Here is an 18,264-nt window from a genome sequence, read left to right as displayed (position 1 = left end):
CAACTCATGCCATCTATATGTTGCTAGTTAAGAACATATTACATGCTTCAGGTGTATGGGCGACTACGATTGTCCAGCATGTGGCATATGACATATTGCTCTATCGTTATTGAGAGTAGTCGCTGAACTCGCTTGTTTTTTAAGTTTGTGCTTGGCGCCGACGCTTTGAAATCTCATATTTATATCTAGCATAATATTCTCTATCCCTTTGCCTTTTGATCTCTTTAGGATCTACATGTACGACAAAATAAACTATATGTCCATATAACAGTAAGCAATTTAAACGCAATGACTTTTTTTGCGAATAGCAATGACTGTTGTTAATCAGCTATGTTTTGCCCATTGGTTATGTCTTGAAATGGAGTGCGGTTGGATGATGCCATGTTTTGTTATGCTTCGTTTGTCCTCAAAAAGTAGCTGGTATTAAAAGACTTTAGCATATATGAAAATTTCAGCTTTTGTGCCACTAAAACACAGTAACCATAACAGCTTCAAAAACCTTAAAAGAAGTCTGGAAAGTGAACACTTGCAATTACAGTACACCATCTTAAAATTCAATAAATTTTATTTTAGATGGGCTCCGGTTGGCATCTAAAACAAAACATGGTTAACCAAACAAAAATACAGAAAAGTCTGCAGCCATGATAGATAATACTTACAAAAATGAGTTCCTGTCCAAGGCGACATGGACTGTTGTCCATGGTTACAAATACTTGGGATGCACAATGCATTGAGTTATCCATATGCAATTCATTCACATACCTTGAATTTTGATATGAATCTGTGTGTGCAGGGATGCGAGCCAGCCGCCTTAGAGGAGAAGTTGGACTTGAGTAGCAGTTGCCGATGGCAGGTGCATGGCGGTGGCGTCGCTAGTGGCAGCGGTAAGGTCCATTCAGCGGCGACGTCTAGGCGGTGAAGATCCACGATGGTGTCATTGGTGACGGACTTGGTTACAATGGTTGGAGGCAACTGCGGTTTAGTGATTGAGCGTATTGGGCGACTGGACTTGGAGGAGCAGTTTGAGTTTTCAGGTGCACGATGGTGGCGGCATTGGCGAAGGCCGGCCGTCGGCGAGGGCTGGGAGGCAACGGTTCACGCTAGTGTCACCGAAGGTCGGCACGTTTTGGCAACTGCGTTCTAGCGATGCCTTTTAGAGAAGCGTTTTAGCCATCATCAAGTAGTCCGTCCTGACTGTTTTAGAGGTATCGATTGGTGATAGAGTTGTCCGTGCGGGCTGTTTTACACCGTGAGATGTGAATTGGTTGGTTCAAATTTTATGGATCTGCCCCCTTCTGGATTTTTTATATTAGTGGAGATAACGAGGACCGGTAATTAGTTGTACGTGCCCTCTGTGTTTTCCAGATTATCCTCGGTTATGTGTTTAGTCTTGTTCAAATTTTGTAAGGATTGACCGGATATATTTACAAAATATCAACATCTATAAACCAAATAATACATGTGATATATAGAAATAAAATTTATGATGACCCTGGTAATATTCATTGTATGTTATAGATGCTGATATTTTTCTATATATTTTGTGCAAATTTCAAGAAGTTAACATTGAATAAACCCATAACATTAATTAACTTGGAATGGAGAGCTTAGAAATTTCTACCAATATCAAATTTTATAAATCACGTCTACTACGTACGCTTAATTATATACATCAATAAATGTGTGATTTGTAATATAATTAGCATAAATTATGAGACCAATATTATGTCTACCCATTACTCAAATTTTCTTATGTATAACTTAAGTTCCGCTTTTGATGTACTCCCTCCGTTCCATAACTACTTTTGCAAATTTACATGTATCTAGATATATTTCATGAATAGATACATCCGAATATGTGACAAGAATTATGGAATGGAGGGAATAATTAATTATGTTTCCACATGGAAACAAAATACATTTAACATGATAACATGCTCTTAATGGAACCTAATTAGTTTTTGTGCATCAATATAAATCAAGTCTCGTCGCCATCGGGCAATCATCCCTTCTTCTGTCTCAACCTTTCTACGTATATGTATCTCTCTATATCTCCCTTCCTTCAAACATCTCTTTTACTCTGATCGATGAGCATCCCAACTGTAATTCTCCTAACGTTAGGCACACTAGCAAGATCCAATCTCCTGGCTCTATTAACATCATTGTGCCACCTCAACTCAAGATCCCGCCTCGCAGTTTACGGTAGCTTCAAGAGGTGCACAACATTTTTTTTGAACTAATGGTTGTCCGACAAAAATAACAGTATACTGGACCGCTCACCGATTTAAGCTAGTGGCGCCAATCTGGCTAAACTAACACATTCCGATGAAGCAACTTTGCAATAGCAACATTAATTTATACCATATAGCATGTATTTAATAAAAGAAGTAACAATCAGATGTTTGACCTTGCGATAGTCTAAATGCTCCATCGCCATCAATAATTCGATATCCATGAGAAGCAAGGAGCAAGGCAGTAATTCAGGGAGAGAAGTAGAGGAGATGGCAAGCGATGACCTGGATGGCGACACCTCGTGGCTAACCAAGTTGACAGTTGATGATCTCCTACCGGGACTTGGGTGGCGGTGATCGAATTTGGACCATATGGCAAATATGAATTAGGAAAAATCATGAAATATGTGGAGGTGTAAACGAAGGTGTAGGCCGGCAACGAGCATCAACTTGTGAAAGGAGAAGGAGAAGGTCTAGTAGGAAAAAGAATGAAAGAAGAATGATGGAAGAGTTGAATGAAATGGCTATGTAAAACAAGATGGCGACCGATCGTTCCACGATGCCGGGTAGCACAACATGGGATACCTACGAGCATGTTATGGAGCGCACACGTGTCCCTAAACTCGTTTCGGTTACCTCCTGGCCACGAAACCGATATTCCACGTCATGCTCAAGTTCGCCGTCAGTTCGGCCCGCCCCGGAACCGACGTTACCGACCGAATTAATAGCTGATGGGTGGTTTGTTCCACAAGCAAGCGCAGAAGGCAGCCGCCAAATCAGCTTCCAGAGATACTATCAGTTTAAAACGAGTCTAGAAGGCAGAAAGAAATGACACGGAAGCCGAGCAAACAGAGGATATGGATCCTCGGAAACGAAGCACCGCGTGCCTCACCAGTGACGTGCACCTCGCGCGATCACGACGGGGCAAATCCCGAAGCTAAAACAAAGCGAGACCTTCTCGAAGGTCGTCCCGCCACATGTGCTCCGCTATATAACCGCCGGTGCGCCATCTCCAACGACCTAGAGCAAACCTTCGCTCCACAAATCCGCCAAGAAAGCAACCCAAGCAAGCCAGCAAGCAACCAAGAAATGGAAGCGCGGCGCCACAGCCAGGAACCCACGGTAGCCAGGGATCCTCCATCCGGCGAGGAGTCCGACGACGAGTTCGAGTTCTCCTTCGGGGCCCGGGAGCCTGCAGCCACGGGCGGCGCCGCGATTCCCGGCGACGAGCTCGTCTACCCGGTGTTCGGCCGCGTCTTCGAGGACGCGCGCACAGCACCGCCGACGCCAGCCGACCGGACGCCGCTGAGGAGGCTGTTCCTCGAGGAGGCGCGCAACTCCTCGGTCGGCTCCAACTCCTCCACCTCCTCCTCCTACTCCTCGGCTACCGCGGACCTCGACGGCGCGTCCCCGGACACCTACTGCGTCTGGACGCCCGGCGCGTCACCGGCGTCCTCGCCGGCCCGGTCGCCGCGGAAGAGCGGCTCCACGGGGTCCCTCTCGCGGTGGCGCCGCGTCAGCCAGCTCGTCGTCGGCCGCAGCAGCAGCGTCGGCAGGGACAAGTTCGGCTTCTTCTCCGCGCCGGCGTCGCCTGCCAGGGAGGAGCAGCCCAAGGCCAAGCCGGCAGCAAGCCCGGGCCGGAAGAAGGGCACCGAGGTCGGCACCGTCGCCGCCAGCCACCGGATGTTTTACGGCGCCGCCAAGCCCTCCCCCGGCGCGCCAAGGCGGACCTTCTTGCCGTACCGCCAGGATCTCTTCGGCATCTTCTCAGCGCCCAAGGGGCTCAGCCGGAGCCAGTTCCAGTACCAGCCGGCGATCTGACTTCCGAGGAGGCGCGTCTGCTGCCCCGCCGTGACCGTGATGGCCCCAGTTTGAATTCAGTGGAGCTGAAATTTCCAATCTTTGACACACACCGGAGCTTCCCGCGACTTCATCTTCGTGATTGGGATTCAGCAAGTCAAAAACGAGGACGTGGTGGAGTCAAAGCAAGGGAAATGTGGGGCTTCATATTTGGATTCGGTAGGATTCGGAGCGCTGCAAGTCAATGCCAACGACTGTATAGGACACTAAAATACACGGACAAGCTCAGAAAAGTTTATGCTGTACATAGATGAAGTATATATTTGTATTGTTTTACTTCGAGGGGGGTATCATGTATATTGTCGGATCGGAGGTATAGCTTCATTCTCTTTATTGTTCATTCACAATCTACTGCTGCTTCTCTCGTTTTCCTGCATGTACGACGACATTATTTGTCTCTTGATGGAACATGCTAATAACACTTCACATGCCAATGCCAAGCTTGCCACTACTCGGTGGAGAGACGGAGGCTTGATTTCTTATTACCATATCTTAATCCGTAGGTACTCTGCCAGCCTAGCGAAAAAGTTCTTTTTTGGCACATGCGCTTCAGTGGTCTCTGTATTAAAAGAAGTTTAAAATCAAATTAATATGTTTTAAATTCTTATTTGAAAAAGAATCTGTACTTTGTCATTGATATATCATACTCCATCCGTCCCAAAATATGTTGCATATAAGTTTTAGTTAAAGTCAAACTTTATAAAGTTGCCTCGTGAAAAACAACTTTGTAAAGTTGGATCGACTATATAGCAAAAATTATTATTATCAATGATATAAAATGTATATAATATGTTATAATATACTTGGTGTGGGTATATTTTATGGGTGTATCAACGGCATGGCCTAGATCCGGCAAGCCCGCGTGACCCACAGATGGTGATGTGGCATGTGGCCCATCAGGTGGCCAAGTTGCTGTAGATCATGATGGATGAAGTCCAGCCCAGGGGCAAGGAGCTGGATCTCAACCGACCTACGAAGGAGGCCGGATCCGTGAAGGCCCATGAAGTATCCGGATCTAGTACAACCTAGATGGAAGGCGGATCCTTGACGTGCACGACAATGTAATATTCCGTAGTTAGGCAACTTGTATTCCGGCTAGGACTCTCCGTGTAAACCCTAGATCCGTGCACCTTTATAAGACGGATCCTGGGAGCCCTAGAGGCACAACCACAACTCATGTAACAACGCGAAAGCGCCCAGATAATTCCAGACAAGCAGCATCGGGCAGGTGTTCCGAAGCTGGGTAAATCGCGTACCACCGTTCCGAGGACACTCCGCCCTATGGCCCCTACTTCATCTCCCCCTCGTGAGGATCCCTCCTCCGAGGTACCGTCGAATAGGCAACGACAATACTTCACGGTGATTCTAATAATATTGATTTCATATGATGAAAGTTTGTATATTTTGTTATATAATTGATTAACGTTTACAAAGTTTGACTTCCATGAAAAATTACGTTCAACATAAATGGGGTGGAGGGAGTACAAGCAAGCAAAACCGCAATACAATTCATTATTATTATTATTATTATTATTATTATGACTATTATTATTATTATAGGTTACATAAAAATGATAAAATTTGATATTTCCTCCGTCCTGAGAATTAATCTACGACATCTTTTTCGGGATGAAAAGAATTATTTTTAAAGACTAATAAATGTTTCACATAGATCCACACTTTCTTCCTTTATATGTAGCTGAAAATACACATTACTATTTCAGTTTAATAGTTTACACGTCTGTGTAATACATAACTGGCTACATCCTGATTTGTTTTCGTAAGTTTTTGAAGCACAAAAATATGATCTCCCCTAGCTAGCATAGTCATTACAGAGTCAACTTCTTGCTGCTCAAAAATTACAAAATCGTTCCCTGTTTGCGGGCGCCGGAGTGCCGGAGTCCGATTTTACATATGCGACGCTTCCATGACCAAGTCGAACCAGCGTTGCCTTGCAGTCCAGGTGACTACTCAACGCCCGGGAAAAGCGACGCCCTGTTTTCTTGCGATGTTCAAGTTCAACCCTCCTTTCTGCCAGACCCTGCTTTCGATCTGCCATGCACGCACGGACCCTGGCCGGCGGTCGGCTTGGACACTTGCTACCGTACTGACTGAAGGGGTCTTGCTTGGCTGCTTCATGGGCATTTTCTTCCCTTGGACATCTGTCGCAAGACAAACAAAGCGTATGATATCTGACTGAACGCTCGGTCAATCGCTGCTGCCACGGCAATTTAGCTGAATGTTAAAACATAATACCATTATCCAGAGATGTTACACTACAGTATTTTTGCGAAAACTCCATCAACCTATTAATAATCATCAACAGAAACATTAAAATAATATAAATTATAAATAGATTTTTGGACCACCTAACGACGACTATAGACAATACCGTGAGTCGAAGGCGTGTCGCCATCCTCGTCGCTCCGCTACCGGAGCCAAACAAAGTTTTTCAGAGCTCAGCTTGTTATAGTAGACAAACGTGAAGTCGTCGTGCTAAGGTTTCGAAGGACTAGCGCATCAGAGCGGCAACCATTGCCAATGATAGCAATCGTAGATCGAAAGAGACTTAAATAAAACCACACAAACGAATACAAAAACCGACCGAATCTTAGGAGATCCGCCAGCACATGACTCCAAGCGCATTAGCTGGGGCTAGACGCGCCACCGAATAGGGTGTGGAGAATTTTATAACTCTAATTTCAGGATGTGTCACCATCTCACCATCGCAAAAGACGACACTGAAAACAACATAAACATATAACGAAAAACCCTCCTGCCGGTGAGGAGCCGTGATTCGCTGCAGCTCCAAGGCTCCAAGGCCACCAGAGCTAACCAACGACATCCCCGGCAGAGGATGAAACCCTAGATATGTCTGAAGATCGCCCTCACGATCGCCTCTTTCCTGAGGCTACAGTAGAGTTTGTTCTGAAAGAAAGGTATTATGCTGATCGACCTTTTCCAAACGGGGCAGCAAGCTGCACGCTTTCAGATTGCACATACCGAGCGGCGTCATGGGTTTCAGATGGAGCAAAGTGATCATTGTGACGACACACTTTCAGATTGCACATACCAAGCGGCGTCATGGGTTTCAGATGGAGCAAAGTGATCATCGTGACGATGTGATCCGTCACCTGCTAATGCCTCATCCACCGCGATCGCGACGACGAACCAGACGGAGCCGTACAGCCGAACCGGAGAGCGATCATGGTACGGGCATTGCAAATCTCTCGTGGGATTCCATGGCGTTAATGCAGGGTTGCCTAACTCGCGATGCACCCACGTTGTCGACGTGCAACCGGCGCCCTAAAGCTCGCATCGTCGCAGCATCATGCGCCACAAGATCACAATTAGTTTGTACTCCAAATTCCCAAATCCGTTGCTCCATCCTCCTGGTCCTGGCCGCAGCTGCTCTAGCACCTATGCGCCGATGCAGTGTCATCTACTGCAAGCCAGAGTCAAAACCTTTCTATTTTTCAGCGAGCTGAGATACCATCGATCCTAATCTCCAAACAAAAATCTAATCTAGTAGAATGAGAAAGACACTCCATTCATTCTAAAATAACTTGCGTATTTTTTTTCTAGATATAGATGTATGTATGACTAAAATGTATATGCTTCATATGTAGATAAAATTGAGCAAGTAATTTTAGATGGAGGGAGTATATAATTCAACATAGAGGCTTGCTCCAGTACAACCCCCTCCCTCAAACTCAACTAAGCCCAACTGGTACTTTTTAGGCCCATGTCCATACCCGAATCCAAAACTACGTATGTCTACGTGTAGGCATACTGTCACCGCAAGACAGTCCGGCGTGGGAAGCAAGACAGTCCGGCACGGGGTCCGCAAGATAGTCCGGCGCCACAAGATAGTCCGGTGAGGGCATTGCAAGGCAGTCCGGCGGGGGAACAACAAGACAGTTCAGCGCCACAAGACAGTCCGGCGAGGGCACCACAAGGCAGTCCGGCGGTGCAAGACAGTCCGGTGTAGGCGGCGCAAGATAGTCTGATAGGTCTCGTTCCTAACCCGACAGACATTCCGCCCAAATTGCCTCGGGCTGTCTGGGGCGGACTGTCCAGATGTTCATCTCGCCATTGCGCCGCCGTCTAGCCTACACGCCGCCCCACCCGTGTCGGCACGCACCTATGAGGCATTGCCGAGGCTCGTGTCCTCTAGATCGTGGCCGGCCAGCCCCGCCATGACGTTCCTCCTGCCCGGCGGCCAACCACCACCATGCGGAAGAGTCACCACCAATGATCCGCTACGTATGTAATCATACATATACGTATGCAACATATTCGTATAATTTAGTTGGACCATACGGGTTTTATATAGGGCTACATATACCCGTTAATATTAATAACAAAGGGGTATCAAGGGATCTTAACCGTTCTTGTGTTTAAGTTTGCTACGAGTTTAGGGGAGGGGGTTGTATTGGAGCAAACGCCTTGTGGCCATTAGAGAACTCGGCTGACGAAAAGGACAAAAGCAAAATCTGCAGAATCTGTCAAAGTAAACGGTTAGAAAATCGAGCGGGGTAACAAAATTCAAGCACCTAGCGCTTGCTTGGTGGGTCGATCCGTGCGTTCGCACGCGCCGCGGACAGGAAACGCATCGAGATCATCTCACGCGGTCACGCGTGGTTTTACATTGCAGCTGACGCAACACCCAAGTGCTCTAGTCCAATCTCTCGACGGTTACCTCCTGGTGCAGTGCTACCTAGTATTACATGAGCTGTGATCCAAGTCCTACTTGCAAACGGAACTGCTATTGTTTGGTCAGTGCTTTTGTTTAGTTCTGACCTACGCCCATGCGTATTACGGCCACTTGATGTAACACTGCGCTTTGTTGCCGAGTTCTTGTGTTTGACCAACTGAAGTCAATCGTTCTAGGTTAAGATCAGCAATCGCAAGGGTTGATGTGAAATTGTGAACGGACAAGAGCCATCGTTTCAATATCGAAGTAATTAAGTAGGCCGCGGTCAATCGAGCTTTTAACCCTCCACATATCAACTTATTAATCTATCCTATCTACCTTTTCATTTCCGGGAAAAAATTGCTGACACGGTGAGGACTACCTACTTTTGTGAAGCTTATTTTGGTGATTATTTATCTTAAAACAATGTACTTCTACCAGTTGTGATCTGTTTAGATGATGCATCGTTTAGGCTTCTAAAGCAGGTAACAAGATCTTGCACGGTTTCCTATGCGTGTGCAGGAAGGATGCCAACGGTAGAAATTGTCATGTCAACTCGGATAAGGTTGCTAGGCCATTTTGGTATGACCGATTGGGCATCCCGGACCTCGCACGGATGGGCATCAACCTCCGCGTCCGTTGGCTTTGGAGGATGCTTACAGACCCTTCGCAACCTTGGGACGGACTAGATATGCAGTTCTCAAAGAATGTACGTCGGGTGTTCCATGTCTCCACTATGATAGTGCTTGGGGATGGGGCCTCCGCCCTGTTATGGGAAGACATGTGGATTGGCGGGAAATTGGTGGAGGACCTAGCGTTGGATCTTTACGCGTTGGTTAGGATCCAACCACGAAAGCACTGCACCGTCCAGCAGACGTTGGCTAACCGCGGCCGGATTATCAATTTTTCGGGGGCACTGGGCCTACATGCCCTTTGCCAGTACGTCCAACTCTAGGTTCACCTCTGTGGGGTACAACTCACTGAGGTATCGGATGCGTTGGATGCCAGATGGCCAATACACCGCCCGATCCTGTTACGCATCCCTCTTCCAGGGGTCGTTGCTCTCGGCTCGTGGAGATTGAACTGGAAGACATGGGCACCACCTAGGGTGAGGTTCTTCATCTGGCTAACTGTCAGGACATATGTTGGAGGGGTGATCGACTATCACGGTAGGGTCTACCACACCCGCCTAGATGCCCATTCTACGATCAGATGGAGGAGACGATGGAGCATATCCTGACTTGGTGCCCCTTCTCTAGGATGTTGTGGCATGAGGTTCTGTTTTGGATCAGATCCATTTCCCATCCCCCAGTTGCTGATGGTGACTTCGCTAAGTGGTGGGTGTTGGTGTTGTGATCCACACCCAAATTCATGAGCAAAGGAACCTTGTCGTTGATTATGCTCATGGTGTGGTCGATTTGGAAACATCGGAACGAGACCGTTTTCGACAACGCTAACCGCTCAATATCGTCGCTGTTGGACACGGTTAAAGCTGAAGCAAGAGCGTGGGCGAGCACGGGTGGGAGGGGGCTTCACCAGCTTCTCCCCTAGTTAGCTTTCGGGTTGAGTTGTATGATGTGGTGTTTGGTCCGCTCTTGGAATTATACATATAAACTTTTTTTTAATCAATGCATCAAAACACAATGTTTTTTTATGTTTTCGCTAAAAAAGATTGGTCTGCTATGATACTTTTAGGTTATACATATGGAGCTCTACCATCATTGATCAGTTCGAACATGTTTACACTTATATGATAAATTGTTTCAACAATCATAAAATGGGTTCTACACAAAGAATTCGACGATGTACAAGGAAAGAGTTGTCAACTCAAAGTTCACATTTTTCGTATAATCTAGAATCAGTTCTATTATCCCGCTTACTCCCCTCCTGTCTGTAAGCAATTATCCTAGATGGTACCGAGTAAAAAAAATATCCTAGATGGTAAGATGAAGATTAGTTTATGCTATACCTTATACATATTGTAGGGGTTCGGCGCCCATGTGGACACAACTGATAGCTATTTGTTTTGTAGGTTCATGTTTATTCCCTAAATTTACTAGCACTTAATGTTGAAATTGCGATTTTATATTAGCGCGCTCTTTATTTTGATAGACTTGTCACTGATGCATGAACTAATAATATTTTTATGCATTTTATAAAATGTTCACCTATGCAAATAAAGTGAAAATAATTTTTAAACTAAATGAAAATTATTTTTGAACCACATGCATATTATTTTTCTACTAGATGAACTTTATGTAAAAAATACATGAACAATTATTTATTTTTGCAAGAGGTGAAAGATCTTAGGGAATAGTTATTTTTTTGAGACTACATGCAAAATATTTGAAAATACATGATTATTTATTTTGATACAGATGAACGATCATCGTGAACATTTTTATGAAACTACATAAACATTAACTTTGATATAGTTGAACTATTTTAATGAACCATGAACATTTTCTGAATCACATGATAGGTTAACGATTTTGGTGGACTATGATCATTTTTTAAAAACATGTGAAATTTAATTTAAAAATCGTGCATTTTTTAACCATGATTTTTTTTCATAACATGAATCCTTATCTAATAGAACACATAATAATGAAAAACATATGGAAAAAAATAAAATGAAAAAAACAAGTACAAAAGAACACAAAAGGAAAATAAAAATAAGAAAATAATTTTAAAACATAAAATAAAAAAATTTATAAATCATGAATACCAACTGAAAAAGAGATATACCAAAAACAGTAGCAGAAAAAGCGCAGAAAACCAGAAAAAAAAAGAGACACGAGCGGCAAGAAGCAAGGCCAGACCCGTGCGATAGCGCCCGCATTAGGCGGTGAATAAGAGTCCTCCAGGTATAATTACCTAGAGGCCGACCTTTGAGAAGGTCCGAACCGTCCGCGAGCGACGCTCCGCGAGCGATGCATGGCGCTACTACCGAGCGGGCGTGGGCGTGTGGATACGTACGAGCTGCTACGTACGTGCGTGGACGCGTGGGTACGAACGCAGCTAGCACGAATACGAGTCCCGATCCGAGCAAGCGCGAGTACCAAACGCGGGAGTCCACGAGTACGAGGGCGCATGGGAGCATGGATTGATCGGTACCTAGCTTGCATGCATCCATCTAATTGTTTTTTCTTGCTCTAGATACGTAAATACAACTAGAAAGTGAAAAGTGAAAAATCTTAGTAAAGACACGAGTACAGTTAGGTACACGATGCGAATACAGTTGTACACAAAGGCGAGTACAAGTACAGTCGCGCACACGAGGAGGTACAGTCGTGCACACGAGCAGGTACAGTCACGCACAACACACGAGTACAGTTGAACACACATGCAAGTACAGATACGATCACGCACACGAGCGAGTACATTCGTGCACACGAGCAGTACAATCACGCATAACACACGAGTACAGATTGAACACACAGACGAGTACAAGTACAGATCACGCACACGAGCAGGTACAAACGCGCATACGAGCGAGTACGGTCGTGAACACGAGCAAGTACATGTACGGAAGTACGATGGCGCACACGAGCAGTGCAGCTCGCGCGTTAGTACAGTACAGATCCCGCACACAGGCGAGTACAGTTAGCGAATAAAGAAAAAATTGCACCAAATACACTAACAACGAAGTACTTATCGGTTGAAACACGAGTACGATTAGAGTACACATCACATGCGTACAATCATAATATTATTGGAAGTACGAAAAAAAAGTATCTCCAAACCTATCAACATGGGATCTAGTTTTGAATATCTCGACGCAAGGATCTCAAAAGTGAAAACGGTTCGCAATTTGGACTTACGGTTCTCAAGATATTTCATTTTGAAAAAACGAATCTAAAAGAAAAAGGAAAAAACTGACACAACCCAGTCTTCTCTCTCCTCCCCCACCCCCACATTGCTTCCCCCTGCGACACGTGGCGAGCAGGGAGACCACTTCCCAGGGATTTTGGAGCCCAAAGCCCATTTCTTTCCCAGGGATTTTCTGGCACCACAGCGCGCCACTTGTCGAGTGCGGAGCGAATTGCGTTCCCTTCGCGAAGGTCGGCCTTTTTCTAGAGTTTTCCGAGTCCTCCCCAATAGGATTCGTCACTTCGGAGGTCAGAAATTTAGCCTTTTAAGGAAAGAAATGGGCTTTGGGCTCCAAAATTAGCGGAATAGGAACTGAGGGGATTTAACAGACGTACATGGGCACATGGGCTTCGTATCTTTTTTATAGTAAGCCGTCAAACGAAGAAGCCGGGTATGGCCCTGTCTTGACGAGTTGACGTTGACACCAAGCCAGCACGACAATGGAGTTAGGATGTCGTCAAAATGAGCTCATCCTGTCAACCTTCCGCACGCAAGTCCATGATTTGCTAGGTCGCTCTCTGAAACTATATTACGCATCACATATGTACAAGAGGTTCTCGGGAGGAAGGATTGGAGCTCCAACTGAAGGCTTCGCCATGGCTAAGCTACGTTCCTCAATCTGGCTTGCATGGACGGACACGAAGCAGCAAATGCATTTCTTCAGAGCTCGGGCTCCAAATCTCTACAGGAGAATCAGAAGGTACACATACATACTGGACTAAGTTCTTTTGCTGTATATGGGTTCTTGTAATTTTTATAGAGAACTTTCTCTGTAGGTTAATTTTGTAGAGAACCTGTAGCTAGGTAGTATCGCAGTCATCCAGCGTAGAGTAATCTCGATAATTCTCTTCCCATACCTCCGCGGCTGCCATGTTTGACCTCTCCGCGGAGAGTGAATGTCATTCTAAGTAACTTGGGGCTTAGCCGCCGAGAGCATAAGCTATTTTGATACAAGAAAAATCAGCACAAGGAAAATCAGCACAAGTCGTGGGGTTAATTTGTCAGTTTAATTCGCAAATTTCTGAAGTTTGTCCAAGAATTGCTGCAAAATTCAGCCGCCTAAAGTAGTCACCTAGAGTTGCATATTATTAAGCTAACGACGTGCCCTTCAAAATTCTGTATTATTAGTTGAATTTTGTTGCTACTTTTTAACAATGTATCAAATTAGGTCGAAGAGGGCTGAACAGAAATTTTGATCCAAAGTCTAGCAAAGTGACTCAGATGTAACAAAAATTCAAGCAACATAGGAATGTATAATTCTCATTTATTTATGAAAAAAATGATGTTGGCAATCTAGGTTTTTGGACTCAAGAAAGTCTACTGCCTATTTCTCGGCCTTATCGGTGATGTCACTCACAATGCATGGTTAGGCTAGAGGACATACGTTTAACAAAATAAACTTTTGACCACCCAAAAAAAGCAAAGATATTGTCGGCACTTTACTTATTACCAGATATTGTCAACATAGTGGAATATAATTTTATTAATATATGATAATCTAGAGTAGTATATATAAGACGATGCAAAACCTGCAGTTAAGGCAGTGCAATTGTGAGACTCAGTGCAGCAGTATAATCAGAAATGGTAAATCAAAAAAGATAGTGCAAAACATCCATTTGAAGCGGTGCAAATATGACACGATAGACAGTTACACATAAGACATAAAGGCTAAAGAGGAATGGTTCACATACAAAAAAAAGCCTAGAGATGCACAATTCTGAAAGAAAATGGTTCAATTGATGCCGTGCAAACACAACGAAAATGTTTCAAATCATATAGTGCAAAATTGATGCAATTATTTTATTAAAATATATCGGCATGTGATCCAAATTTGTGGAGCTATACACCAGGAACAAGCTGTGAAATCTCATGGTACGCCACATATCGAGCCCTCCTTATAAGGGTGCTATTTTCTAGTCAACCCTATATACTAAGAGCATCTCTAGCCGTTGGGGCTCCCCAGGCCGAAATCCGGCGCTATTTAGCGTCGGATGGATGTAATTTTTTTCCCGGGGAACCCATTTTTTCAGCCGTGAGCCCAGGATGGATGAAAGTTTTAGATAAATAACGGCGAATTCGACAAAACAAGACGAAATTCGTTCAAACATAAGCGAAATTTAAAGATATTTTACATATGTACGCGAGTTCGTACATATATTTGAAATCGGCCAAATGGAAACATAAACTAACTACATGTCGTCGTCGCTCGAGTTCCCGGTGTCCTCGGGCGGCGGCATCCCGAGGGGGGGGGGAGGGGAGGGGGGAGTTGCCAGCCTCGATGTGCGCGAGCACACGGGCGAGCGTGCGGCCCGGCGCACCCCACCAGCGGCAACGGCCGGCGGCGTTGTTACGCGCTGGAGGAGGGGGAGGACCGTCGTACGCTGCGAGTTCCCGTTCGTGCCAGAGACGGAAGAACTTGTTCCAGGCGTCATAGTTGTGGGCGAGGTACTGCTCCTCCGCGCGCTGCTCCTCAGTGAGGGTGACCCGCACAACGTCGGTAGCGGTGTCGAGCTCGTCGCCTCCCACCGGAAGCGGCGGGATCGGGACTACCCCGCGCTTAGGCGCCATCCTCCGGACACGCGGAAGTCCGGCGGCGCCGGGTAGCTTGCCATGTGCAGGTGTCCCGCCTCCCACTGGTGTAGGGAACAGCGGCCGAAGCCATTGTTCGCCGCACCGTGGCCCACCATTGCTCGCTGGTGGAGGCGGATTGGGGAGAGAAAACATGGCTAGGCTGGGGAGAGGAGGGAGACGGCGGTGCTGAATGCGGCCAGACGCGGTAGGTTCCGCGATAAATAGAGGGAGCCGAATCCGAGGCGACGCCGCGTGGAAGCTACGCGTCCGGCAAAGTCTGACCGGCGGCAGGCTTTTGAAGCGCGCGGAAGACGATTGGTGTCTGTCGCCGACAAGTCGGGGCCACCATCCGTGTGGAAGTTTTCTCGACGTTTCCCGCGCTTTCGTTTCGTCTGGAGTCCCCGAGTGCTCCCCGGAGGGGCGGGGATGACATGGGCTCGCCGGACGGATGAAAGCCCAAACCCGGGCGAAAACGAGATTCTGGGGGCACGACTGGACCGTTTTCGTCTATCCGGATGAGAAAATGGTGTCCCCTAGGGGTCTCACCGGGGAGACGGCTAGAAATGCTCTAAGTTGCAAGGTAGTAGTAGCTCTTTTCACCTTGCAAAGTATATGATTGTCTAGTTGGGATTTTTTACATTGTTAGTCTTTTCTCCATTGCACATGATACGCTCCCATGGAATCGTATGACGACTTGTGCAACCCACGCATGAAAGCCTTGGCTCTGTCCTCTGTTACATTATTTGATATTGTTTTCTAGGTTTTCTCTAATTTGCAATATACTACTACCATATTACAAAAATGTCTATTTTCCGTTGTTAGTCAAAATGTCTGTTTTGCCATCATGCTTTAAAATCTACACTATGAAAGGAAGAAGTCATAAATCTGGGGTACAGTACCACGAGGTGCGAATGGGCGCCGAATCATGCACACAACAACTTGGATCGATGAGCCCATCAATATTTGCGTCTTGGGTTGGGCCACACGGCTCGACCTTCGAATTTGAGAGTTCAACACAGGACACAATCAGACTGTCTCTTTATGCGTTCTGGCCTCTAGATTCCACTGTGATCTGTTGTAAGCATACGAAAAAGTAGGAACTGAGTCTGAATGTCTGATACAGGAAAAAAGCATCAACACCCTCCAAGTGCCATGTTAATATGTTACCAAAGTTCCAATAGAAATATTTATATTATCCTCTCCGTTCTATAATATTTTGAACTAAAACCACGGCAACACTGGGACTGTTAAAGATTGCTTTAGCTAATTGCATCAGCCAAAAAAAAAAAACTGTAGAGCTTAATCCGTATCCAGTAGGGGTCAGCGAATCAGCGGCCTGGTCGTGAATGAATTGAAGAGGAAGGAAGTGGCGTTCTTCACGGCTTCACGCCTGACCAACCGAACAAAAAAGTGCACAACGTAGCTAAGTTGATTTGCTCTTTAGCTAGTGGTCGGCATGTTTGGCTGATGCATCGCCGGACATAATCATACTGCCTTTGAAAATTCGTGAGTTCCCTTAAATAAAAGTTGATGGTTAAATGCATGGAAAATGTACATTTTTAGTTCCCTCATTACTGGTCAAGTTTATGTTGGATTTTCAATCTCTGAAACCGGGCAAGTAAAACGGCTCCTAGAGCACATGTTCCTGCCTAACTAAAAAGAGCATTTCAAATAAATAAGTGTGAAAATTTTAAAACACTTATATATCCTTGTCATATGCTCACACATAAGTTCTTAGGGACAAAACACAATTTTTGGTTCTGTATAAAAATTAAATTTCGTGCTCCAGAAGAGCTATTTTACAACACATTTTGATGCATACGACACAATATGCCTCTTTTATTCACAAATCATTACAAGCATGTATTTCATATATGTTCGATTTTTTTCAAACAATTTTTTTGGAATTTATTGTTATCCAGGAGCATGTGCTTCCGGGGACATCAGATGAGTGCTTAGTTATCTCCTAATTCTTGAACAGGTAAGATATGTTACTTGAAGCATTTTGACCATTGACGCCGCGGAGTGGGAATCTAGTTGACATAAAAACACCGAGAATCATCTTTCTAATGGATTATAAAATAGAATCTGCTTTCTTTAATGAAACGTAAGATAAGATGATATTTTATGAAAAATCATAAAATGTATTAAGGAGGAAACATTTAAAATTATTAGAGGATCTATGTTTAAAATATTTTGGCAAAACATTGTGTGAGTGTTATAAATGGAAAAAATTATCAAAGTTTTTTAGAAAATATTTTATAGTTTATGGCCCCTATCCTCTTATTTTGCATTAATACTTTTATTATTGTTTCATGGGTTACCACTCATGCGAAACCAACACCAATTATACATCAAAGCGCTCCGTGCCGGTCACCAAATCAACCTAGTTTAAGTTAATGATCAAGTTGTTTGGTTTTCAAGTATAGTGACCGAAACCAGACTTGACCAATAGCTGAGGAACCATATTATCATCCGCACATTACCGAGCCTCCTTAAAAAGAAACATTTTCCAATGCCATGGTCAACTAGCCAAAACATTGTTTCTAATATGTGTGGGAGTACACCATTTGATTATTTAGTGACATATATAATATAGGTAGCTATTTTTTGTTGAGATAAAAAAAAACTAGGGGCTTGTTTGATTCAAAGGATTTGTAAAAGAATCTTGTATGAGTTTTACCCATAGGAATTTTCCTATACAACTTGTTTGATCAAAGACCCCCCCCCCCAAATTCCTATGGATTGCTTTCTCATGATTTGCAACAAGAGGTTAGACCTCTTGAAAAACTCCTATGTGTCTATGACAACTATGTTATGCACTCAATCTATATAGAAATTTTGTGCTTTCCTATGCTACCATCAGACAACTAGTTGTACCAATTCCCATAGATTTCTTTCCCATAGGATTCAAGGACGCATGTCACATCAATCCTTCATTTTTCATATTCCTCCACTTTTCCTATCCTATGAATCAAACAAGCCCTAGATCGTAAACTCAAGCATTTTGTGGCTGACTTGTCTTAATTCTGA

The 18,264-nt window shown here is 44.7% G+C and overlaps 1 protein-coding gene across 1 annotated transcript; it reads left to right on the top strand.

Annotated features, from left to right (window-relative positions):
* Positions 1-3,320: 3,320 nt before the first annotated feature.
* LOC124659528 lies at positions 3,321-4,146 on the top strand. The gene has a single exon (XM_047197395.1). It carries the CDS (start codon positions 3,321-3,323, stop codon positions 4,050-4,052), a length of 732 nt encoding a protein of 243 aa, XP_047053351.1. The 3' UTR covers positions 4,053-4,146.
* Positions 4,147-18,264: the final 14,118 nt, after the last annotated feature.

The sequence above is a fragment of the Lolium rigidum genome, chromosome 6, assembly GCF_022539505.1.
Source record: "Lolium rigidum isolate FL_2022 chromosome 6, APGP_CSIRO_Lrig_0.1, whole genome shotgun sequence".
NCBI classification, from domain to species: domain Eukaryota; kingdom Viridiplantae; phylum Streptophyta; class Magnoliopsida; order Poales; family Poaceae; genus Lolium; species Lolium rigidum.
This window is presented reverse-complemented; position numbering and strand designations above follow the sequence as displayed.

What these genes read in the sequence shown, in the direction of transcription:
- LOC124659528 (XM_047197395.1), top strand. Translation starts at nt 3,321, where the DNA reads ATGGAAGCGCGGCGCCACAGCCAGGAACCCACGGTAGCCAGGGATCCT.